The 23,826-nt window shown below is 54.1% G+C and overlaps 1 protein-coding gene across 1 annotated transcript; it reads left to right on the forward strand.

Moving 5' to 3' along the window:
- Nucleotides 1–10,197: 10,197 nt before the first annotated feature.
- ERLIN2 (ER lipid raft associated 2) lies at nucleotides 10,198–23,089 on the forward strand. Its single transcript, XM_074928443.1, has 11 exons — nucleotides 10,198–10,365; nucleotides 10,477–10,558; nucleotides 10,956–11,002; nucleotides 11,470–11,531; nucleotides 12,408–12,533; nucleotides 14,418–14,491; nucleotides 14,895–14,953; nucleotides 16,235–16,326; nucleotides 16,668–16,757; nucleotides 19,044–19,123; nucleotides 20,198–23,089. The coding sequence occupies exons 1-11, from the start codon at nucleotides 10,259–10,261 to the stop codon at nucleotides 20,405–20,407; spliced, it is 1,029 nt and encodes a 342-aa protein (XP_074784544.1). The 5' UTR covers nucleotides 10,198–10,258; the 3' UTR covers nucleotides 20,408–23,089.
- Nucleotides 23,090–23,826: the final 737 nt, after the last annotated feature.

Raw genomic sequence — 23,826 nt, forward strand, 5'->3', positions numbered from 1 at the left:
CGCAGCTGGCAGGGGATGGTTTGGGGTGGGGTAAGGCAGGTGGGTGTTGGACACGGGGCCGGCGTGTTGGGGGCTGCACCGGCCCCCCCCGTCCCCGGTGCACAACAGCAACTTCTGCGGCTCAGCCCCGAGCTGCCGGCGACCTCCAGCGCTTGACTCGCCGGTGACCCCGGTGCCGGCGCTCGCCGCAATCGCAGCCGCCGTCAGTCACCCCGCGCCACGAGGAAAAGGCTCTGATTATCCAAATACAGTCATTAAAGGGGAAATGTGTTTTTAGGACTGTCAGAGTGATTAATGAGGGTTAGCAATCCTTGCAAATGCACTTGTTTAGTCTAACTGGCAGCCTCTATTTTCCTATTGATTTATTGCGGCAGTTGCCGGGGCCGGGGGGGTGTGAGGGAGCGGGGCCGGGCGCGGGGCGCGGGCGGGCGTGCGGGGCTGTGCGGGCGCGGCGGAGGAGCCCGGCCGAGCTTTGCTGTGCCGGGCCCTCGGAGGCGCCGAACAAAGGCAACATTATACCTTGTGCTGGGGAAGGAATGACTTGGACGCACACGCAGAACAGCTCCGCCGAGCTGCGTGCCGTATAAATATCCCGGTTTGTAAAGCCCGAAGCCCATCTGACCGCAAATGATCTGTCCACCTAATAAATACGTGAATGAAAGAGCAAGGCCGGTTTTTTGGTGTTGTTGTTGTTTTCCTTCCTCTCCTGCACGCAAACCCCCGATGTCTTTTAGGTGATGCAGAGGTGTCTGCCTGCAGGCGTACAAGGCGTTTCAGAGAGCAGACCGGAGCACAGAGTCTTCGAGGGCTGGTGGGCGCCCGCCAAGAGGAGGTCAGGTCGGGCTGCGGAGGCAAGGGCCGGAGCAGAACCGACGGTGGGTGGATGAGAAGTTCCTCGGCTGCATAAAGCAGCTTTTCTTTCTGCGTGAGCCCTGGTGGAAGCCCCGGAGAATACGGGCTCTGTGTTTGTCCTGGCCCGAGCGGTGCGGAGATCTCCTGTCCCCCCGCCGGCATTCCCGCGCCCGGCCCGGGGGTCAGGGCTTTGCTTGGGGGATGCTTCGTCCCGCGTGCGCTCAGAGCAGCCCCGCAGCGACAGACCCGTGCTCGGAGACGGCCCTGGCAGAGCTCCTGCTGCCCGGGGCTGTGGCTTGCCACCAGGCAGCCTGAGCGGCGGGACAGCGGAGAGGACGAGAGGCCTTGGAGGAGGCGAGTGGAGAAGAGCAAAGACCCTGAGGTGCTCAGGGAGCCCCCCCGCAAGCCAGAAGAGCCTGGGCAAGCGCCCCGGGGCACTACGGCAACCAAGAACGCTGCGGGTGGGAGAAGGGCGTTCACACGCCTTGGAACGAGGCTGAGGAGCCGCTGCCGTCGCTTCCCCGGCCGTAAATCCGTGTGCGGCGCGAGTCCTCCCGGCGGCCCCGGCGGCAGCTTCCAACAGCGACGCAGCGACGTCCCCCCCAGCGCACCGGGACGCCCAGTTTGGGTTGGGCAGCAGTTACCCCATGGGAGGTGCCCGGCGTGACCCGTGGCCGTGTCTCCCCACTTCTCCTGCAGCGTCGGGGGCCGCTGGGAGGCCGCAGAACTCCGCGGGGGAGCCCAGGGCGGCGCTGGGCTGCAGCCGTCCCGCAGAGCGCGGCCCCGCTCGCGCAGGTTTACACCCGCGCACGTGTCGGTGATCTGCTCGTTACCGCGATGCACGGTTAATTGTTATCTCTCTGTTTATTATCGTGATGAATAACTGAAGAGTCGCAATTCTGTATACACAAATGTTGCAGCTAAACGCTGGCTGGAGGACGCTGGGGGAGTCGCTGGGCTGACAGCTCAGTTTACAGAGTATATTCACAATAACAAACAGATTTCCACAGACCATAATGTTTTCTAACCCGGTGTTCATGAAGCCTCCCGGAGCAGCTTCACCGTGACTTCATCCCCCCGTCCAGCGCAGGGCACAGGACGGGACGGGGGGGCCGTGACCCCCACGGGAGGTGCCTGGCGAGAGGAGCCGTGGGGACGCCGCTGCCGCAGAGCTGAGCCCGCGGGTGGAGCGGAGCCTGGGGACGCGCTCGACGCCGCGCAGCTGCCGCACGACCTCCGCCAACACCTCGTGGTCCCAAACGCCGGGATCGTCCCTCCCGGCCCGCTAAAACCCAGAGGCAGCCAAAGGACGTGCACCGTCCTGGGCACCCGGCAGCTTGGGGGGGCTTTAGAAGAGCCGGCCCGCAGACACCCCATCGGAGCCAGGAGCTGAAACGGCCTTTTTTTGTCCCCCGTGTCTGCGAGAGGGCAGCTCGCCAGCGGCACACGGGGCCACGCCGGTGCCCACCGCAGCAGCTCACGGATCTCCACCGGCCACCAGTGCCTCACTGGGAGAGGGAGACGCTGCTGCTCCAAAGAAAAAGGGACCGGTGGGAGCCTGGGGGTCCCGGTGCCGCCTCGCCGTGAGCAGCTCCCGCAAGGGGGGCGGTTGAGGGGTGCTCTGAGACTGGAGGACAGAGGAGACGGGGGACTGAAGCATTTAAAGATGTGCCGGATCTTTCTTGCTAAGCCCTCGCTGCCTTCTCTGCGCTCCTGCTGGGGAGGGAGGACAGGGAAGACTGGAAGCACCCAAAAGATTTGCTGCATTTTTCTTTCCTGGCTCGTTTGCTCGCTGCCACCCAGACCAGGCTGACGCCACGCTCCTCTCCTGATTCCCACCCTCACCAGGCTGGGAGTGGGGAGCAGTCAACCCTTCCGCTGTCCCGGCTTGGGGCCAGCAGCCGCCCAAGGATGGGGCTGCCCGTTGCCCCCTCGGTGAGGCCGGGGGCCCCGCTCTGCCAGGCAGAGCTCCCACAGAAGCGACTGATGGTTTCTGCTGGAGCGGTGGTTACCTTCGTGGGGTTTCATTCCAGTTTCCTCAGTGACATCCGTGGGGCTGGAGCGGGACAGCGGCCAGGTCGTCCCTCCATGGTGGGAAGAGCCGTGTTCTGTGGAAAACGTGTCTGCCACGAAGCAAAGTGCGAGCCGGGCTCGCGGGGAGCTGCTGATTTGTCACAGGCGTGGAGCAACCCAAGGTTTGCGAGAAAATTATTGCTCAACCTGCCCCAGATAACAACCCCTTGCACGGCAGGGCCGGGAAGGGGAGTTTGCTGCCCCAGCTGCTGGAAAATGGAGCCAAAACGCCCTTTGTTCCTTCTGGGGTTTCTGCACGTCTCTTAGGCTCTGGTTGAATTTTGTATCAGGGACAGCTGCTGGGCGCACACCTCGCCCGCTCCTCCAGCTGCACAGACGTGCTCAGCCCCGATTGCCGCCGTGATAATTCCTGAACTTTTCTGCCTGCTCTGCGCCGGTGGGGGAATCCTGCGGCACGCACCGGCAGACCCCCGTGCCCACCATCTCTGGTCCACGGCTGCCTGATGAACCTGCCCGGAGTCCCAGCCCCAGCTCGGGTCGCTGCTGGTGCGTCCTGGCGCGGGGCAGAGCCCGCGGCCCTCCAGGCCACAGCTCTCGCGGCGCTGGGGTCTATCGTGCTGGTTTTGGGGTCTGGCTCACGCTGCTTGAGCACTGGGGGTTGCATACGGCACCCGGCACGCTCGCAGGTGAGTGTGGGGGGAGATGGAGGCCAGGGCTCGGCAGGGCAACGGGGAGAGCTCGGCCCCGAGCCACGGCACAGCCAGAGCGTGGGCAGCGGGCGCAGGAGCCCCTCCGGCTCCCGGCCTTTTGTTGCTCCAGGTCGCACCCCCTTTGCACGGCTGGCAGCCGGCAGCTCGCCCCCCAGCACGGCGCAGCGATGGGGTTTTAGGGGACAAGGGGCGATTCTCTCTGTGGTGCAAACGTGGGGTGGAGCGGGGTACAGGGACGCTGCCGGCATCCCGCCGCCGCCCCAGGGTGTCCCTGCTCATCCCTCTCCCCCGTGCCCTTCTCTCCGCCGCAGCGAAGGGCCCTTTTATCTCTTGGGTAGGTACAAATGGAGCTGTCAGATGCGATCAGCCCCACGATATGACAGGTTGCGGGAGCCGGGGCCCCTCGAACAGAGCAGCCTTGTCTGTCAGAGCTGCCTGACACTCCCCATAATGGCCAGATGGATGAGACTCTGAAAGTAGGGCCCGGCGCGTTTTCAACTCTATTTTGGGTGAAAACACTTCTTGAAAGATCTTGAAAGGAGCTGGCAGTTTAGTAGTTCAAATGATTAATGAGCACTGGCTCTGCCGGGTGGATTTCTCGCGCCGTGCCAGCAGCTGGGCTGCTCCAGCGGGCCAAGACACGCTGCACTCCCCCCGGCTCCCCCCGCGCCCCCCAGCTCCCCCCAAGCCCCCCTGGTTTTCCCGGAAATGACACCAACGCGACAGGCCCCGCATATGGAAAAAGTTAAATATAAATTACTGCTGAAAGAGGCCTCGCTGAGCGGAGTTAGTTAAAGATGTTTATGGATTCAGAAACACGGGCCTGCATATGTATTTAGGGATGACAAATGTGATTCAATAAGTAAGGAATTTCTCCGTGGGCTGAGGCGGGACCCGCGCGGCGCGGGCGCTGCTCTGGGCTCTCCGGCTCGGCCGCACCAGCGCCATAAATCCTGCAGACAGGCTCCTTTTTCCTTCCCGGGCAGCTCAGGGTTTATTTTCCTTTTATTTTTTTTCCCGGATCAGACCAAGTCGCTGCATCTCCCACACTTGGGACGTGACAGCGTGGCTCCGTGCCTGGACCCTCCGTGTCTGTCCCCCCGGGGTGGCTTCGGGGGGCTCGGGAGAACCCGACGGCTGCTCCGTGCGGATCACTGGGGACTGCGCCGTCCACACCGCCGGCGGTGCCAGGCACGTCCCCGTCCCCAGGCTCTCCCGTCCCCCCCGGAGAGCCGCGCTCAGCGGAGCAGCCGGACCCTTCAGGACTGTCAGCGGATGATTAATGACCAACAACTCCGAAACTGCCCCCATTGCCAGTTTGGGTGTTGTCTGACCCGGTGCTTAATGAATTCAGACACAGCTCAAGCCGCTCCTCGCGGGCAGCTGGGCAGTGTCCCGGAGCCTGCTGGGGCGGGGGCACGCACGCGTGTCCCCCCCAAACCGCCCTCTGCTCCCGCCGCTCTTTAGCGGCTCGCCTGGGGGTACAACATCGGGGACCACACCAAACTACTGCAAGAAACCCCTAAACTAAACTCCAGCTGCTGGCGCGGGCCAGACAGGGGTGCCGGATCCATGGCGGGGGTGCCGGGTCCCAGGGGGGTGGTTCTGGATTTGGGGTGACGCCTCAGCGAACCCGCAGCGATGGGCAGTGCAGGCGCCGGCCCCTCGGCTCCCCCCGATCCTGCTGCCTCTGTGGGACTCGTGGGGAAGCGCCTTTCGGGGGGGGTCAGCGCCCAGCCGGGCTTTTGACCGACAGCCACATTCCTTTGTCCTGATTTTATTCGTTAGCAGCGTTTGGCCTGGACACAGAGACAGCTAATGAGGGACTGAGTTTATTGCAGTTTGATTTTTCTGTTAAAACAATACAATAAAATAAATGCACTTGGAAATCTGGTATGTGTTTGTACATAGTAGATTTATGGCTCTGGAGGCTTCCAGAGAGACGCAGCCTTTCATTCCCTTCCTTATTGGAACAGATCATATTGCAGAGTTTAAAGGGCTCTGGAGTTGTGATTTATTTGAAGGGAGAAACTAGGGAAATCCAACTATCTGTTCCCTGGCTCAGATCATCCAGTAACTCCCCGGCCAAGGGGATGGATCTGCACCTCCTCCACGGATTTTTCATTTTTTTTTCCTCCTGTCGCTTACATTATCCCGCTCTAAATATATCACCGAGACAGGGCTGACTCCTGACCTGGGCTTCAGCACCTCGCTGAGGCTTCCCCAGCCCTTCCCGGAATCCCACAAATAAATCACCCTCCTGGAGCCCTTTCCGAGCTCCTCCACGCCGCTCACGGGACAGGACCTGCGCGGGGCCGGCCACTGCCTTGATCCAGAGCAGAGATCAAGGCAGAGATCTTGTTTTTATCTCTGGGATTGGGTGATAAATCCGTGCCACCGGTCCCTGCTTCCTTTCAAGGGAGCCCTTTCCCCTCCCTCGCTGCTCTCCCGGCATTTGCACAGCCCCTGAGCAGGGGAGAGCACAGCAGCTTGGAGCCAGGTCAGGATTTGTGCTTGAAAGCCTTTTGCGTGCGTTTCCTAACCCGCCGGCCCCTGTCTCGTTCCTGTGGCTCAGCCGGACCTGCCGATGGGGGGACGATGCCGCGGCTCCCAGCTCCGGGCCGAGGCCGCCGTGGCCGCTTCCCTCCCGCCCTCGTGGAGGAAAACTGGGTTTTGCCCCAATCTGAGGTTTCCTGCACCCCAGGGATGAAGCACCTCGATGGCTGCTGCGGGGACAACCGGAGCATCGCGGCGAGGGCTCGACACTCGGATCTGCCGTGGCGCAGCCCAGCGCCATCCCAGTGGTTCCCACCGGCAGGAGCAGGGTGAGACTGTTCCCCCCCAGCTCGAAAAGGGGCTTTTTCTAAAGCATTTGGCATTTGCAGTCAGGAACTCTCTGGGGTCTTGTGCAAAACCCCTCCTGCCTCTCCCTGGGCCCGGTACCTCCGGGACGTTTGGGAATGACCAGTTTGGGTCCCACCAGCAGAATTCACCCTCGCCCGTGCCGTGTCGGGAGGCTCACGGCGAGATTCCCCTTCTCCTCTGCCGCGACCATCTTGGCTGCAGGGCAGAAGGAGACAGGGGAGGAGGTTTCCAGCCCGGGGGGGCACTGCCTCTGGCAGCCACTCCATCTCAGCTTCTCTAGCCCATGTTTTTCACAGGGTATTTTCTCCCCCCGCGCACAGACGGGCTCTGTTTGCCATTAGCTTCCCCTCCTCTGCCCTAAGAGCTGATCTGAGTGCTAATTCTCACGCATGTTTCGGGTAAATCTACTTTCTTTCCCGGGATGAATTGTGGTTTCCAAGCACCATTAATCATTTCCCTTTAGAAAACAGCATCGGGGGGCTGGAAACATTGCTCCTTTATTTACTGGGAGGATGACCTGGCACGCTGGCGCCTGGCCACGGCACTGGCGTCTGCGGGACGACGCGGAGCGTGGAGCGAAGCCTCATGGTGAGTTCCCCTCCGCTGTGCCAGGACGGCGGCGCTGGCTCCCACCGGGACCGTCCCCACCAAGAACAAACCCCCCGGCCCCGAGGTTGGGGGTGAGCAGGAGCCTGTGGAGCGTGAGGATGGAGGATGAAGAGGAAAACGCTGCCGAAATGCCACATTTTGACCCTTTCTCAAGAGCCTCTTCCCAGAGGGGTTGTTCCCCTGAGAGCTTGTTGGCACCGTGAGATGTCGCGGCAGTGGCAGAAATGCCGGCGCTGTTCTCTGCCTGCCCCAAGCGCCCCTCGAAATGTCTGGGACGTGAAATCAGGACCCTCCGCTTATCGCCCGCCGGCGGGGCTCGCGTGGGCAGCGACTCAAAGGAAACTTCTCCTGCCCCGATTGCAGCGAGGGTAAAGAGGTGCAGCGAGCACATGTGAGCGGTTTCCTCCGCTCCAGCTCAGGACTGTCAGAGGATGATTAATGACCAACGCCACAGAACTGCCTTGATTGCCAAGTGCTGTATTGTTAGCACTGACATGTAACGAGCCCGGACATACTTTAACACAATTCTGCACCATAATCTGCAAATAACGTTCGATAGACTTAATTTGTTAAGTATTTCCCCCCACGCCGTCCCTCTGCCCACCTTCTTTCCCTTTCAAAGCCATGTCAGAGCGGGCGAGGGCCCGGCCGAGCGCCCTGCAGCCCCCCACAGCCCCCCACAGCCCCGGCTCTTGCCAGGGATTTCCCTTGCCAGGCTCAGCTGCTCCTTTAGGGTTTGGCTGGGGAGCAGCTTTCTCTCTCCTCCCCAGCCAAACAAAAAATTGACTTTTTATGCACTTTCAACCCTGTGCAAATTTGTTCCCTGCTGCTGCTGTACTGTGGTAAGAGCTGCAACAGTCGCTGGCCGTTTTGGGGTCCTGACAGATGACTTCAGGGCTCCCCAGGCCAATAAACAGGTCACCACGTCAGCCAGCACCCAGGCGAGGGGCCCCTTGACCCCAGAGCGGCTCCTGGCTACCAGGTGAAGGCCCAGCGGGGCCGCCGTGAGTTGCACCGAGTGCTCACAGGGCGCGTTTCGTCCTCGAGGCACTTCACAAACAGGGTATTAAACAGTCATTAGGCACCGCCGTTACCAAAGCACCGGGTTTGTCTTTTAGAGCAGCTTATTCCAGGGGTGCCAGAGTGCGGGGACGTCAGCCGGGCCGTGCCCGAGGGTGCTGGGAGCAGCAGTGGATGGGGACAGGGATTGGGATGGGATGGGATTGGGGGTGGGATGGGATGGGATTGGAACAGGGATGGGATGGGATGGGATGGTGGGATGGGATTGGAATGGGGATGGGATGGGATTGGAACAGGGATGGGGTGGTGGGATGGGATGGGATGGGATGGGATGGGATGGGATGGGATGGGATTGGAATGGGGATGAGATGGAATTGGGGATGGGATGGGATTGGGGGTGGGATGGAGTTGGGGATGGGATGGGATTGGAATGGGGATGGGATGGGATTGGGGATGGGATGGGATGGGGAAGGGAACCGGGATGGGGACAGGACTGTTGAGCAAGAGCTTTCCACCCCACCGCTCCGGCTGCGCACGGAGGTAACCTTAAACACCGAGCAGGAACCGTGGGGAGCTTTTCCACCCCTATTCACAACTGTCAGGCGGTGATTAATGGCCAACAGGCTTGAAATTGCCTTTATTGCCAGCCCGGCATTGTTACTTGTGACAGCTAATGAGGTTGGACAGACTTTTACACAGCGGAGCAGCCCCGGGGGGTTCGGTGCCCCGGGTGGGGGGACCCTCCCTGCTCTCCAGCAGTGACCAAGCCCAGGCACACCCGGGGGGGCTGCCCCCCTGCCAGCCCCGGGAAGGGGCAGCGGGCAGGCCGGGCCCGCGGCGCTAACGAGAGCGCTCAGAGACCTTCAAACTTGTCTCAATTAACTGCGCAGTAAAACCTGCGAGATATTTTTATACGGGCTCCACTGCAGCGGGGCGGGGAGGAACGGGGTAGGGATGAAAAAGTTTTCAAGTGCCGGAGAGAAGCGGGTGTAATAAACCATTTGTTCCTATTAAAAAAAAAAAAAAAAGTGCTGTTAAAAACCAGAGAGCCATGGCACAGACACCACCAAATGTTCCTGGCCCCGGGTCAAGAAGTAATGATTTTTTTTTGGCTTTTTTTTTTTTTTTTTTCAGGATTATTACAAATAATATTTACCTTTGTGCTAGTTCACATCTTGATGCTGTTAAACACGTGGCCACAGCTGGTTTCCCATTCAGGGTAATGATATAGCGCCGCTGTTATGAAGCAAAACCTCGCCTGCAAGCCAGAACACCCCACATTTAAAAATCTATTACTTTTCAATATTATATGAATGTATTTTGCTTCAGCTCAGAGCAATTTCCTAGTTTACCCTTATTAAACCGAGAGGGGGCTGAGCAGAGGTGCTTGATTTATGAAACACATACTAGATTCATTAAAACCTTTAAAGATTTAATACATTTTATCAAGGCCTTAAATCTGGGCAAGCGTTTTTAAAAAAAAAAAAAAACACACCAAACCTAATACAGGGTGTATTTCATCTCTGGCGCCCTTTTGCGCTTATTTAAGAGCTGTAAAATTTGGATTGACAAATATCACGGATATTTCATTCCTTATTTCTAAACGGCACCGAATCCTCCTGACAGGTTTGTTATATGTGACCCTCAGAGGTCTATCAAGTGTAAAGATCAAATTATTCTCCTTTATTGACATTTTATACGTCTCTCCCATGTTTTTTAAGTCCCCTTCAACAATTACAGAGGTGGAAGATTTAACACGTTTTCGCCCGGCCTGTCACTTGTCCCGCTGTTGCCTCTCTGTCTGCCCACGGGGGGGCCGGGGGGGCCGGTGATGGCCCCCAGGCGAGAGCCAGAGCTCAGCGCGGGGGAGAACCTTCCGCGGGTGCCTCGGGGGCCCGGCGGGGCACCCCCACACGCCGCTTTCCCGCTCCCCCCGACCTTGGAGCGGGGTGCGGGGGGGCACACCCCCCCCAACCCTGCGGGGCGAGGGGCGCCGGCGCGGGCGGGTCTCGAACCCGCGGCCCCGCGGCTCCCGTGCCTGCAGCGCCCCCTGGCGGGGCGCCGGCGCGGCGGAAGGGGCGGTCGCGCGGTGATGACGTCACGGCGGCGCCGGGCCGGGGCGGCGGAACGGGCCGCGCCGCCCGGGGGAGCCGCCGCTGCCGCCGGGCATGGCCCAGCTGGGCGCAATCGCGGCGCTCTCCCTCAGCTTCCTCGCCGCCGCCTTCCTCTCGGCCATCCACAAGATCGAGGAGGGGCACATCGGCGTCTATTACCGGTGAGGCGGGTCCCGCGGCCTCCCCCCCGGCCCCCCGCCCGGCCGGGCCCGGCGCAGGCCGCCTCTCACGGCTCTCTCTTTCCTTCCTTCCTTCCTTCCCCCTTTCCGCAGCGGCGGGGCGTTGCTGACCTCCACCAGCGGGCCCGGATTCCACCTCATGCTGCCCTTCATCACGTCCTACAAGTCAGTGCAGGTGCTGCTGGGCCGCTGCCCGCCCGCCGGGAACGGGGGTGGGTCGGGCTCCGCGGGTGTCCCGCCGCCCCGGGCCCGGCGGAGGCGCGGGGTGGTGGCTCGGGAGCCGCTGTGGTGAACGCCGGGGCAGGGCTGGGCTGGGCTGGGGGGGCGCGGTGGTGGCGGCGTGTGCTTGTGCCCGGTACCGGGGGAGAAGCGGCTCTCGGGACCGGCCCGCCGAGCTTTGCGCGAGGGACCGAGCGAGGCAGGTTCGGGTCTGGCTTTTAGTGGTTTCCCCGAGGGGTGCAAGGGGGGGATGTGGGAAGAAACCTGCGGCTGTCTCATACGCTTAGAAGCGCGTAGGGTTTGCGCAGGGAAAATCCTGTCTCTTAAGCCTCTTTTCTTAAATCTCTCTTCAGACCACGTTGCAGACAGATGAAGTGAAGAACGTTCCTTGTGGTACCAGGTGAGGTGTTCAGCTGATACCTCCTGCAGTCCTTAATTTTTGCTGGAAACCTTTGGATCCTTTCCCCTTTTTCCCCACCGATTGCTCCAGAATGCTTCAAAACATGTAGATTTGTTTCCCCGGGCTGCGCTTCCCGCCACCCCCCAGATGAAATCGCTGAAAGTCTCAGTGATGCGTTGCCCCCCGCTGACGACCCCGCTGGGATGGTTTATGTGCCGCCATCCTCAGGGCCTGCACTGAGTTTTCTGAGCCTGGGCCCACGTTTTCATGCTCCAGTTTCTGGAGACGTGTGTAATTGAAACCAGGAGCCTGGTGCGCGGCGGGGGGCGTTGGGGGTTTGCTGGCGAGCCGCAGCCTCAGCCCGCTAGAGGGGAGTGTCCCCCGCTCAGAGCTGCCCGGCTGCGCAGGCAGAGCGCTTGGCCTTCAGCAAACTTCATTTTCTTTCTTCCTTTTTCTTCTTCTGGCAGTGGAGGAGTGATGATTTATTTCGACAGAATCGAGGTGGTGAATTTCCTCATCCAGAGTGCAGGTGAGCTCCTCCCCTGTGCCCCTGCAGCTCCAGCCCCGAGGAGCTGTTGGTGCTCCTGCTGGTGTGTGATGGGGTGAAGAGGTTGCCCGTGGTTGCGCTTTGGTTTGGAGCTGGGCCTACCGCCGGTGTCCCCCGTGTACCTTGTAAAGCCCTGTACTTCCTGGGCGTAAACTTTAAACCAGTTCTCCCAGACGTTTTGTGTGCTTGTTATTTCATGCACATACTTGTTCTGTGCTGCTAGCTGCTTCGCTAATACCTGCACGTCATCCATCACTTGCGTTATTTGTATTATTACGGCCCCACTGGGCTTTACGCTTTGGTGAAGAACTGATTTGAATAACGATGTGTGCGAGAGGTGGGGGAGACACGTGTCTGGGCAGAAGGCCGCCTCTGGACCCAAGGAGAACAACCTATGCAGCCTTTTTTTTCCAAACTTGTTGACTTTTAACGTCCTGTTGGTTACAAGCGTGGTATAACCGCCTGGCTCGTCGCTGCCCGCTTGGAGACCTCTGGTTCCTGCCAGCCCCAGGACGCCCGTCACTCGTGGTGGGTAGGGCAGCGTTCTCTGTCCTGCAGCTCAGACACAGCCCACGCGCATCTGCAGGTCCTGCGGAGAGGGCTGGCACTGGGTAATGTCCTTCTGTTCACAAAGCACGTGACAGAATACCGGGCAGGGTGTTAGGAAATATTAGCGCTAAATAAAACTTCCCTGAACAAAGCAGTTGCGGTGCAGAATTCTCCTGGGGGTGGGTTCCTCATTTCAGAGTGTCGCTGCGGCTCTGCCTGCTGGGGCTGGGCCACAAAGTTTTGCTGCAAGTGCTCGGCCCAACCTGAGCCATCCCTCCATCCCAGCTGTTTTGTTTTGGTTTTTTGTAGTATATGACATAGTGAAGAACTACACCGCCGACTATGACAAAGCTCTCATCTTCAACAAGATTCACCATGAGCTGAACCAGTTCTGCAGCGTCCACACGCTGCAGGAGGTCTACATCGAGCTGTTCGGTGAGCCCCCTTCTGCCGTTGGAGTGATGTTTCTGTCGGTCATTAGCATGGTCTGTTAGTGCAGAACTTACTGCCCCAACTGATGGGCTTTTTACTTATTAATCCAGTGTCTGTTCTGCTTGGAATCGGGGTTGTTAGCCAGCTACAGTTATTTACTCCTTGTTATCTTTTGGTGCTGAGTGCTTCAGTATGTTGTAATGAAAAAAAAAAAAAACCAAACCTGCCAGCAGGAACGGGGGGCTTTAGGGAGAGGAGCAGTAATTCTGCAGCATTATTTGTGTGTTTAGCAAATGTGACTTGTTGAATCAGTGGCAGCATTTGCTAGTCCAGATGGAAGAGGCAGTCTTCTGCTCTGCGCTGCTACAGAAAGTGCGAGCGAGCGCTCCCTGGCCTGTGGGTTTGATCAGCTGCCTCGCGCCCCGGCGCCGCGAGCGAGCGCTGGGAAACGGGGCTGCTTGGCAAGGGCCTGCTGACCCCCCCGCCTCCGGCTGCTGGGAAATGGGGCAGCACGGGCGCTGGAAGGACACGCTGCGAGAGACTCTGAAGAAAAGTTGTGGTTTCTTGGTAGAAATAGACCAATCGCTGCCAGTGCCGAGTGTTTTATTTATGGCTTTGCACTGACAAGAAATCCCTCGCAGCGTTTCAGCGCCACAGCAGTGCTGACTGGGGGGAAAGTGTTGCTGTGAGTGGTTTAGGACCCCAAACGGACAGAATTCGTGCCTGAAAGAACACGGGGTGTTTGTGAACTCCTGTTCTCTGCTCGGCTGGGCTTTCCGCGTCCTGCCGGGCCTCTGCACAAGCTGCAGAACTGGGGCCCGGTTCCCCCCCCCGGTTCCTTTATGGGAGTGCTGGCGGGTGTACTGGTTCTCTGGCGATGGAGACTCCAGATGTCGGCAGCTGCTGACGACAACTGCTTGAAATGGACTCAAAGCCGCTGATTTGCACAGAAGGAACTTGTATAAACTCCCGTGTAACTCTTTGTTTGAGCTGAATGTTTTCTGGCTCGGGGGTGCCGCGGTGGGGCACGGCCCGTTTCCAGCAGCCTTAGGTCGTTCTCTGCCCCCACATCTGCGAGCAGGTGCAGGAAACTGATAACAGCTGTTTCCCGGACTCCTGGCTGAACTTCGTTAGGAGTGTGAGTTCCAGATCGCTAAACTGGGACCAAAGCAAATGATCAAGGAGTGTGATGGGATCACTTTCAAGGCCGTTACATTTTTATTTTCCCTGTGCGCTTCTCAGCCGGCCCCAACTGGAAGCACTGCTGTCCTTAGAGCTGCTCACTGAACCGGGGCTTTGCTTTCTATTTCCTTTGGAAATTTCTTGGCTACGCTGGAGTTAACCGTTACCCATAGAGCCAAGCAGACGTTACCGATGAGTTTTTTGCAGCCTATTAAAATAACTAATGCAGCCATTTCACGTTTCTGCCTTTCCATTTTCTTTGCTGCTGGCGCAGATGCCGTTCCTAATCAGTCACAGTTTAGCTGGGCCGTGTTACTTCAGGACCTAGTTGAGAGGATGTCAGTGGGGAAGTGGGTTAGAGCAGAGATTCTTTACTGTAAGGATGCCGCTTCTGGCTCGGAAGGATTCCAGACTGCAGGTTATGGGAAACGGGAAGGAGTTTTGATTTTATGCTTGGCTTCTTCCTATAGTCTGTCCCAAGTGTTTGGTGCTGGTCAGCGCTGGTTGACGTGCTGAGAGAGACGGGAACCTGCCTTGGGGTCAGGGATGGTTCTTCTCAGCCCAGCACTTCTACATCAAATTTAGATTTGTAGTGATTTTCCAGGAATGAGAAATCTGAGTCACTCCAGCTAATTCTGTACATGTTGACAGCAAGCTGCCTTGTGGGGTTTTTTGTTACTTTTTTTCTTTTTTCCCCCCAATCAGATCAGATTGATGAAAACCTCAAACTGGCCTTACAGCAAGACCTAACTACAATGGCCCCTGGATTAATTATACAGGTAATCAGGATTCCACTTTGAGATAACTAAGGTGCAGATATTAAGGAGGGGTAAGGGCTGAAAGGAAATAGGAAACTGTGAAACTTTTTTAGAAAACTGCTTTATAATACAGACTTTAACTTGAGGGATGAGATCAGTATCCTTTCCATCCTTTCATAGCTTTGATGTCTTGGGTTTCTTGGTGTTATTCTGGGGACTGGTTTACCCGGGTTCTAATCTCCTGTCACGTCAAGAGATCATTCAGTCCTGTGTTTGCTCTGGTCACGACTTCTGCAGCATGTGAAAGCTTTGTGTGGCAGAGCATGCCCTACGTGTTAGCTCCCCCTCCCTTTGCAGCCTCGGGGGCCATTTGGCTTTTGATTGTTGGCTGCTTGCCTATGTTTTCTTCGGTCTCTCTTTCCAGGCAGTTCGAGTTACAAAGCCAAACATCCCTGAAACAATCCGGAGGAATTATGAGCTCATGTAAGTGCCTGAGACTTGCACCTTTGTGTTACCAAAAGGAATCGGTCATCCAGATTAATGTGTTTTCAGAGCGTGCAGTGATCGGAGTGCCCTCTGCCAGGCCTGCTCGCGGCCCCGTGCTGCCGTGCAGAAAGACTCTGGTGAGGCTGCACCAGATGAGCACGTGGCTGTCACTGGAAGCGCCTGCCAGGGCACAGCTGACTTGGAAGATACTTCTCCATTTTGAACACTTGAGCACAGAAATTACTCGCCATGGGGCTCCTTCCTCTTGACACTGGCCCTCTTTCAAAGAGCCCTCCCAGGGCGTGTGAGTGAGTGGCAGGTGGACAGATTCCACCACTAATCCTGTTGTTTGACTGGGATGGAGAAACTGTTGATTCAACAGGCTGAAGACTTGCAAAGCTTTGAAATAACTTTCTTTAATAGCACTTGACATACTGATCCCTTTTCAATGCTCTGAGCCAGCTGCCTTCCCTTGCACTTGATCATTCAGAAGTGCTTATGTTCTCTGAGCACTCTGCCAGCACTCTGTGTAGGCCAGAATAAGTTCCCTCTGATCCATTTTGCTTCCCCAGTGTCTCTGTGACCTCCTGGGATCGTGGCGAGTCGTGCATGGTGTGGTCATGATAGGCAGAATCCCAAATCAGCCTGTTACCTGTTGCCGTAAATACAGCAGGATGTGTGTTGAGAGAGACTTGCTATGCGTTGAGAGAGGCTTCTTGTCTCTAATCTCTCTTCCCTGATTGGGAGCAGGAGCGTTTTATTTATATACACGCTTCTAAAACATGAACGTACCAAACGGTAAGATAGAAAAGGCTTTGGCATGTAAAACGCACAGAGCCGTTTGATTGAGTGAAGGAAGATTTCAAAGCTGGATACTTCCAAATGAAGAAGAATAACCATCTGTGTGGGCAAGGCTTTTAGAGGATTTTCATTTCTTTGTTTAAATAATTTCCTCATTAACAGTAGCCCTAAAAACTTAGACATGTACGGTCTGTGACCTGCCTCTTGTAGGAGGTGTTGTGGCAGCCTGCAGAGAGTAGCAGGGAGTGTTTCACACCATCTCGGTGGAAAATTCTTCCTGCTGTGGAGGGGAGAAAAAGACGCCTTGATTTAGGAAAAAAGCTCTGTGTGTGCAGGTACACGGAGTCGCTCCCGCCTGCTGCCTGCCCTGACCCGGTGCTCGAGAGAGGGCCGAGGCAGCAGCTCATCCTGGAGATGCAGCAGGCCACACACCGCAGGGAGCTCACGCGTTGTAACTGGCTGCTTCTGGCTCCTTAGGGAGAGTGAGAAGACAAAGCTGCTGATTGCAGCCCAGAAGCAGAAGGTGGTGGAGAAGGAAGCGGAGACAGAAAGGAAGAAAGCTCTCATCGGTCTGTACCTCTGCTTGACTGCGGGGCGTGCGGTGGGGTGGGCACCAAAAGCAGCCCAGGCACCAGGGAGGGGTGAACCTGATTCGCTTTTGGGGATCTCTCTGCTGCATCTGTTTGCTGCTGATCTGAAACTCTTGCAGAGAAACTCAATATGTTTTTCGGGTGGGTTCCAGCTTTGCCCACAAACGTAGACCGATGCCTTCTGAGGACTGAAAATTCTTCCCCTTCCCACAATTTATTTCTGCCAGAAGCGGGTTGGGAGGACTTTCATGGGTGAAGCTGCTTCTGGCGTTAGGAAGACTGTGTGACAACAGCATGGCTGCGTTCTTTTTTCATTTCAGAGGCAGAAAAAATTGCACAAGTTGCTGAAATAACTTACGGACAGAAAGTGATGGAAAAGGAAACGGAGAAGCGGATTTCCGAGATCGAAGGTGAGCGGTGAGCTTTCCAGTAAGTCAATGTTCTGGGGTGAATTTTATCTGAAGTGCCTGAAGCATTTTGCCATGGAGTTAAGCAGTTCTTGAAGGGTGTGCATTGACTCTGTTCTTCAGTCCAGGCCGATGTTCACAGGGGTGAAGTTGCTGCTCTGAATCTCGCATTTGAGCCCGTGTACGTGGTACCTTTTGTAAGGCATTGCAGTTCTGAATAAATGTGTCTGAATACTCAGATTCTCCCGGCGTTTTCACAGCCTGTCTTGCAGTGGAGTTTTCAGTGGGGCAGATGGGTCAGGATAGTAGAAGACGTGCAGGATATTTGGGCAGTGACAAAGTTAGTGAAGCTTGACTCCAGATTCGTAGGTGATTCTTCATTTAAAGTAAGTGCGGGAAGTGTAGTTGTCACAAGTCCGGCGGAAGGGAATGGCGGGCTGGTGTCTTCCTAAAAGAAGCCATGCCAGGTTTTGGATAATGGCTGCAGACTCGCAGAGAAGTGGAAGCGTCCTAAAATATTGGTGTGCAGTGTTGTGGGGGCAGCCACGTCTCTTGTGGCTGCAAGATAATCTCTTGATTATCTGCAGTAGGGCAGGGTTGTGGAAGCTTTCTATCCTTTTCTTGCTTAGGATTCTTCTAGCACCTGTCTCGGAAGAAGACGTACACAGATTTAGCTTTAGTTTTTTGTGTAGCGTGAAATATTTAGCAAACAAAGTCTGGCTGTTACACACTACAACAGCGGGGGTCTGTTATGTAGCTTCCAACTGGTAAAGATTGAGAGAAGGGGAAGGAGAGTGTCATCTTTTGAAAATGTAGTATTTTGCTTTAACCAGTAACCCTGTAATATCTCTGTTTGTTTTACATTTTTGCTTTTTCATCCTCCTTTAGTTTTGCAGCTAACTACTTTTAGGATCTAGGGTTGACCAGAGGAGGGAGTAGGAATGTTTCTTTGCAGACTGTGCTTCTTGAAACCCTCTTTCTTGAGGTGATCTTTCTAGGAGGTTGTACTGTTAAGATGTCCCCCCACCCATCTGATACAATCCTTTGTCGAGGAAGTTCCAGGGCCTGGAAAGGGCTCTCCATTCCCAGCCCAGAGTGCCAAGGCCTTATTTTCAGTTACGTTCATTCTAGGCCCTGTCAAGCTTTGCAGAAGGCCGCTGAGGAACCAATTAAGAGTTTTACAGATCAGCAGCTTCTCATTAGGAAGCTCTTTGCAGAAATACGGTGGGTTTTATTTCTTAGAAATGAGTGTCCCCGGGTGTCAGGCCTTCAGTGTGACTCTGTGCTGGCGGAGGGTTCCTGTCTCCCTTGTTCTCTCCGGTGTCTCCGAGCGGGACCACTCCCTGTAGCCAAAAAAGAGAAGTCATGGGCCAAGCCATGCAGTTGCTTACATGGTTTTGAAGCGTAGGAGCTCACAGGACCCCCTGGTAGTGCAGGTAAACAAATGGTTCATCCAGCTGTGCAACTCGCAGACCCAGCCTGGCAGGTACTACAGTCGGGTGGCTGCCTGTCACAGGAGAGTCGGAGATCCCATCGAACCAGACAGATCACGCTCACCTTACCTTAACGTGGGGACTGATACCCCGCTGTTATCACGGCATAGATAACAAAAGGGGAAAAAAGTGCAATACAAAAAGGGAGAGTGTTTCTTTCCTTAAATGTCTCTGCTGGGAGTCGGGGAATTTCAGTGTCCTGCAGGATCAGACCCTTTACACAACTGTTGATGCTGCAGAGAAACAAGTCTCCAACATCTGGCCGAGGGGCAGAGCCTGGAGAGGTTAAAATCGCCTGCCTCTACGTGCCAGAACCTTAACCTCAGTATCCCAGACAACATCCCATCTGGGGAACTGCGTTCACAGTCACGGGCTTCATCTGCAGAGCAGTCTGCTTGTGCTGTTCCTGGAGCCCTGTGCAAATGTTGTGGGTAAATACCACTCCTGCAGTGGAACAGTTGCTGCGTTTTCAGCACGGGAGTTAGTGGCTGGCTAGAGAAGAAAGAGTGTTCCCAGTCCGCGTGACAGGGGGAGTAATAAAACCCTTATGTTTATAAAATGCTTTGAGGTCTTCAGCTGCAGATGCAATTCACTTCTTCAGTGCCGTCATCCAGCAGCGTTTTAGATGTAAACTGAGATCCCGTTTCTGGGTTTCCCGTTTTGTTCCCTTTTCCCCTCGTTGTGTCCAGTGCAGTTCAGATGTGGTACTGGCCACTTTAAAAAGTTTCCAGCTGCAAATGGTGCTAAAATGGCTGGAAATAAAAAAGTGAATATGAGAGCATGTGTCTTCTTCCAGATGCTGCATTTCTTGCGAGAGAGAAGGCAAGAGCCGACGCTGAATGCTACACTGCTATGAAAGTAGCCGAGGCTAACAAGGTATGGTCATTCCCTCACGCTAGACTGGATAGAAACACTCAGCAAAAAACCCAATCTGTGTTTATTGTTTCCTTGTTGTGTCTTATTGGGTAAGTCAAAAAGCAAAACAAAGCCGCCATCTCAGAAAAATTTTCCTCGAGGCTGTAACAATTAGATCCTTATTTACAAATTCATTTTCTTCTCTGGACGGACGAATTTAGGTCAAGATACATAAAATATCTGGTCATCTCTGGAGACAGCTCTGCTATTGGCTGATGGGGCCGTGGCTCCCTCTGTAGATAAAATACCAGTTTCAGCGTTGCCCTTTCACACTGTTGTAACCAGAAATGTCGGTTCATTCTGGTCTGCGAGCTGGCGAGCCATCAGAGCAGGGACATCTCTAGAGTGACAGGCAGCCTTCGAGTAAACGGGTGTTCAGGTGAAGAACAAATGGAGCTGATCTTATACCCCAGGCTAAGTAGCCTGGCAAAGCCTTGGTACTGCAAAAGCAAAAAACCCCCCAAAACCCCCTGGAGACAGAGACTGAACTGCCCGGTTGTTGCTGCCTACAGCAGGTTCCCAGGACATCCCAGCAGGGAGACTTTTAGTTTTTGTAAGGGTCAGTGAGAATGGGCAGAGGTCTGGGATGTTTGTGCACAGGTTTTGTCCCGGTTATTCTATCCTCTCTGTTATAATGTCATTATCCTGAACGAATGAGCTCTGCTCTCCGAAACAGCCTCGTCAATCTACTCTCTGGAAAAAAGCCAGTTGTATTTTTCTCTCCGGTAGCTTGCATTGCAAGGGCTCTCAGTGAGTTATGTGCTTTCGAGCATCTCCATCTCCGGTACATTTGGCTTGAACGTTTCCCCAGCTGCCTCCATCACTTTCTCATTTTGCCATTTAGTCACTGGGATTTAGAGCTTCACTTAGACATACTGAAAGAGAGCCTTCATCTGGGCACTCCGTCTTTTCAGCGGAAGAGAGGATGAGCGTGCCTGCTAGTGGTGTGGAAAAGGAGATGCCTCGCATGCTCCTGACAGAAATTTGCTTTTGACTGAATCCGAGCTGTTGGTGATCTGTTTTCTTTTTGTGCAGCTGAAGTTAACTCCTGAGTACTTGCAGCTGATGAAATACAAGGCTATCGCAGCAAACAGCAAGATATATTTCGGCAAAGATATTCCCAACATGTTCATGGACTATGCGGGGAGCCAGACCAAATTTGCAGAGGGGCTGGCAGAAGGGATCCAAGAAGAGGACGGGGCAGGAACCAGCGAGGACACAAAACTACTTCATAACGTCAACTGAAAAGAAAGATTTCTATTCATTTTATATCAAAAAATCATGAACTGGGAAGTTCCTTTTTCTTTTCCCCCTTTCCTGTACTGAAAAAGATGAATCAGATTTAATCCTTTCGATCTTTTCTATGACAATTAGACCCAAAGACTTTGGTATTCATGGGGTGTTTTTTCTGATAACTTCTAAGCAGCCAGCTCCAGGTGTGTCCTCTAGACACACCTCTCCCTGCTCTTGGACACGCAGACCAGGTGACTCTGGAGAGGCTGGGCAGGCTGCTGTCCCACAGCCAGCTTAGGTGGGCGCTTCCCTTTGGGTTGAGGTGGCTCGTAGCAGTTGGCAGTAAAGAAACTTTGAGGTTTTGGAGGAAGGGGAATTGCTGCTACAACTTGTTGTTTTGTTTTTCTTGTTGGAAATTTCGCATACTTTATTTCAATCCCCTTTTAAAAAACAAAAGGTGCTAGGCTTTTGTACACTACGTGTGTCTGCTCGAAGGCCCGGACCTTGCCCAGATGGCAGGTTAGTGCCCGTTGTGTGGGGCACTGGGACCACCGAACGGCCTCTGTCTGTGCCCCAGGTCCGTCCTGAGTGCAGGGTGTAGCAAATGCACAAAACCCCCTTTTACCGAGGTCTGAGCCGATGTGTTTTTGCCTTGGTAGGGCAGCTGAGACCACGCGCGCAGCGAGTTACAGAAGTTCAGCTGAAATCCTGCGGGTCACCTACTTACCATGGGGGGATCTAAGCCTTAGACCGTCTGTCGCGCAGGTAGTGGCCCAAACTCTTCATTTTCTGCATCTTAACACTGGTTTGTTTTCCATTTGTCGTATTTGAGGAGGGCAAAGTAGTCTGTGCTTTGAGGCTCTTCCCAGCGGTTTAGCTGCTAGTTGGGGGGTGTAGGTATGCTGATGGGGGCAGCGTCCTGCCAGTGGATAATTGGACTTGATCTTCAGTGAAACCAGGCTGCAAGCACGGTACTTGTCACGGCTGTCATAGTTAGAAAAACTAGGGAGAAAAGAATTTTTGTCTCAGGGACCCTGACTTTGCTTTTTACAAACTCCTTGCTGGCAAGTAACTGCTGGAATGACTCCTCCCGCGGTCATTACAGGACGTTATCTGCCTCTGCAAGACTGACTGTATTTTAGTGTTTACAGTGTCTTATTAGAAATAGGACATTCAGGTAAACTGAAATGAATGGAACCAAGTTACTGTTGGTTTGGGTTGGGTTTTTTTTCTGAACAGACCTCGTGAAAGGCAGATTTACCAGTAGCAAAGGACACAAAACATCGTACTGAAAAGTCCCAGGGCAAAGAAAAGAACCTCTTGTCTCTGAACTGTCCAAAGAGAAATTTTCCTTTTTTGCTCAGAACAATGCTGTATAATGTACCTTTCACTTCAGAAAACTGATGAATTCTTCACATACCAGATGCAAAGAGGTAATAGGGTTTTATTTTACACACGTGCAAAACTTGAGGGGGTGTTAAAGACAAAAGCTCAGACCTAGAGAGAACATTTTTTTTTTTCTCTCTCCCTAATCCATCTGCCACTTGGCAGGAAAGCCTGTTTATTAATTGCTGTTATAATTTGCAGCCAACATACTAATAGAGATGATGCAAGTTTAAGTGCTAACTTAGTTGTCAGAGACCAGCCTATTGCATTTACAAACTTGTGCCCCAAACACTTGCTACCTACTACACTTGGTTTTGTTCTTCAGTGTTTTAAATATGCATTAGCCTTTTTAATAAGGCGATCACACTAAGAGAGAAATCTGATTAATTTCAGCTGCTGGTTCTAGTATTTTTACTTCAGTTTTCCCTGTTAGGAAAGTGACTATTGATATTTGAAAACACAAAATAAGAGATAAGCATCAGTTTCTGCTGGAGAAAAGTCCCGTCTCCTGTGTGTCGTCTTTGTATTTGTTGGAAAAGACGAGCGAAGGGGAGTTCCATCTCCAGAGGGATGTGCTCCGGTCGACAACGCAGCCCTTTATAAATCGCTCCCTGCAGGGAGGTGATGGACAGGGAGTACAGAAAGCAGTGAGGTAATGGTACCTACACCTTGGAGGGTGATCTCATTTGGGATTGTTCCACACTCATGTTAGAGATTTCCATTGGTAACTAAACCCAACTTTTTACATGAGTATTCTTCACTAATTAAAAGACCCAAATAAGCCAAAGTGGTATTATAAAATGTTTTTGTATGACTCTACAGCAAGACAATAGTTTGGAATAAATAGGTCTTAATGATTTTTTTTTTGTAATTGAAAACATTATTGCTAAGGTATTCTTGTAATTTAGTTAAACTGTAATAACAGCAAAAAAAGCAAAAACAAAGTTAATTCATATAATTTTCACAAGCCAGAATCCACTGTTGCGTTTTCATTCAGGTTTCTTCATCATTTGTATAATTTCCTTAATTTTCCAGAGTAGATATGTCACTACATATAAATCTTTGTTGCATTTATCGGACATTTTGTCCTCATTTCAAGATTTCGGGTTATGGAAATGAAGATCTGAGTTTTCAAAGCGCTCTGTATAACAAAATTAAACACACGTTTGTGGCACTGCTGATACCTGGGAGTTGCTGGCGGGAGCATGGCGATGCTTTACCAGTACAGTCGTTGATCTTACTACGTATTGAATTAAAAGCCTTTTTATTTTGGTATTTGCTATGACAATAAAATGGCCTTCAATTTTAGTATCACCTGGGTTTTTTATGGATAACCTTTAACACAAAGCGCAGGTGTGTCTGCAGGGGAAGGTTTGCCAGGGGCAGCCCCAAGGTGCCGTGCCTCCCGTGCCGCTGCGCGGGGCTGCTGCTCCCTTTCCGGTGAGTCGAGGAGGGCTGCGAGCGTCTTCCAGCCTTGTTTTGCTAATCGGATCGGTGAAAAACAGTAACAAGACTTCAGTGGCAAACATCTAGGATTTGGTAAAGTTTGCAGAAAATCATTGTCACGTTTTACCAGACAAATGGCAGGACCCTCCTGGGTATTTTTAAACAGCTGTGTAAATACTGTCGCTGCTCAGAATACGGGGAGGGAGTGCAAGTTCTGCCCATTAAGACAAATATTTTAGCTAATGGGTTCCAGCTGGCAGTTTCCCATTCTTTCCGGCTGACTCGCCGCGATAAAGGCTGGCATTGTCCGCGGCGCCGGGGCCGCCCGCGCCCTCTCCGCCTGCGTGGCTGCGCTCCAGGCGCTCCCCAGCGCCAAATGGTGTCACCTGCCCCGCTTTCATGAAGTTTCTTTCCTGGAATAATTCAAATTTGCACCCCGGGGAAGACTGTTCTTCATGCAGGTGGGAAGAATGTAGTTTTTTGGGGGTGCGTTGCGTGGACTTTTTTGGTTTGGGGTGGTTTTTTTCGTGGAGCACGCGAGGTACGTGGGTCAAAATCAGCTCTGTGGTGTCGTGAGGGGCAGCACTCGCCCACGGACC

The sequence above is a fragment of the Athene noctua genome, chromosome 28 (genome assembly GCF_965140245.1).
Source record: "Athene noctua chromosome 28, bAthNoc1.hap1.1, whole genome shotgun sequence".
In the NCBI taxonomy this organism is placed as follows: domain Eukaryota; kingdom Metazoa; phylum Chordata; class Aves; order Strigiformes; family Strigidae; genus Athene; species Athene noctua.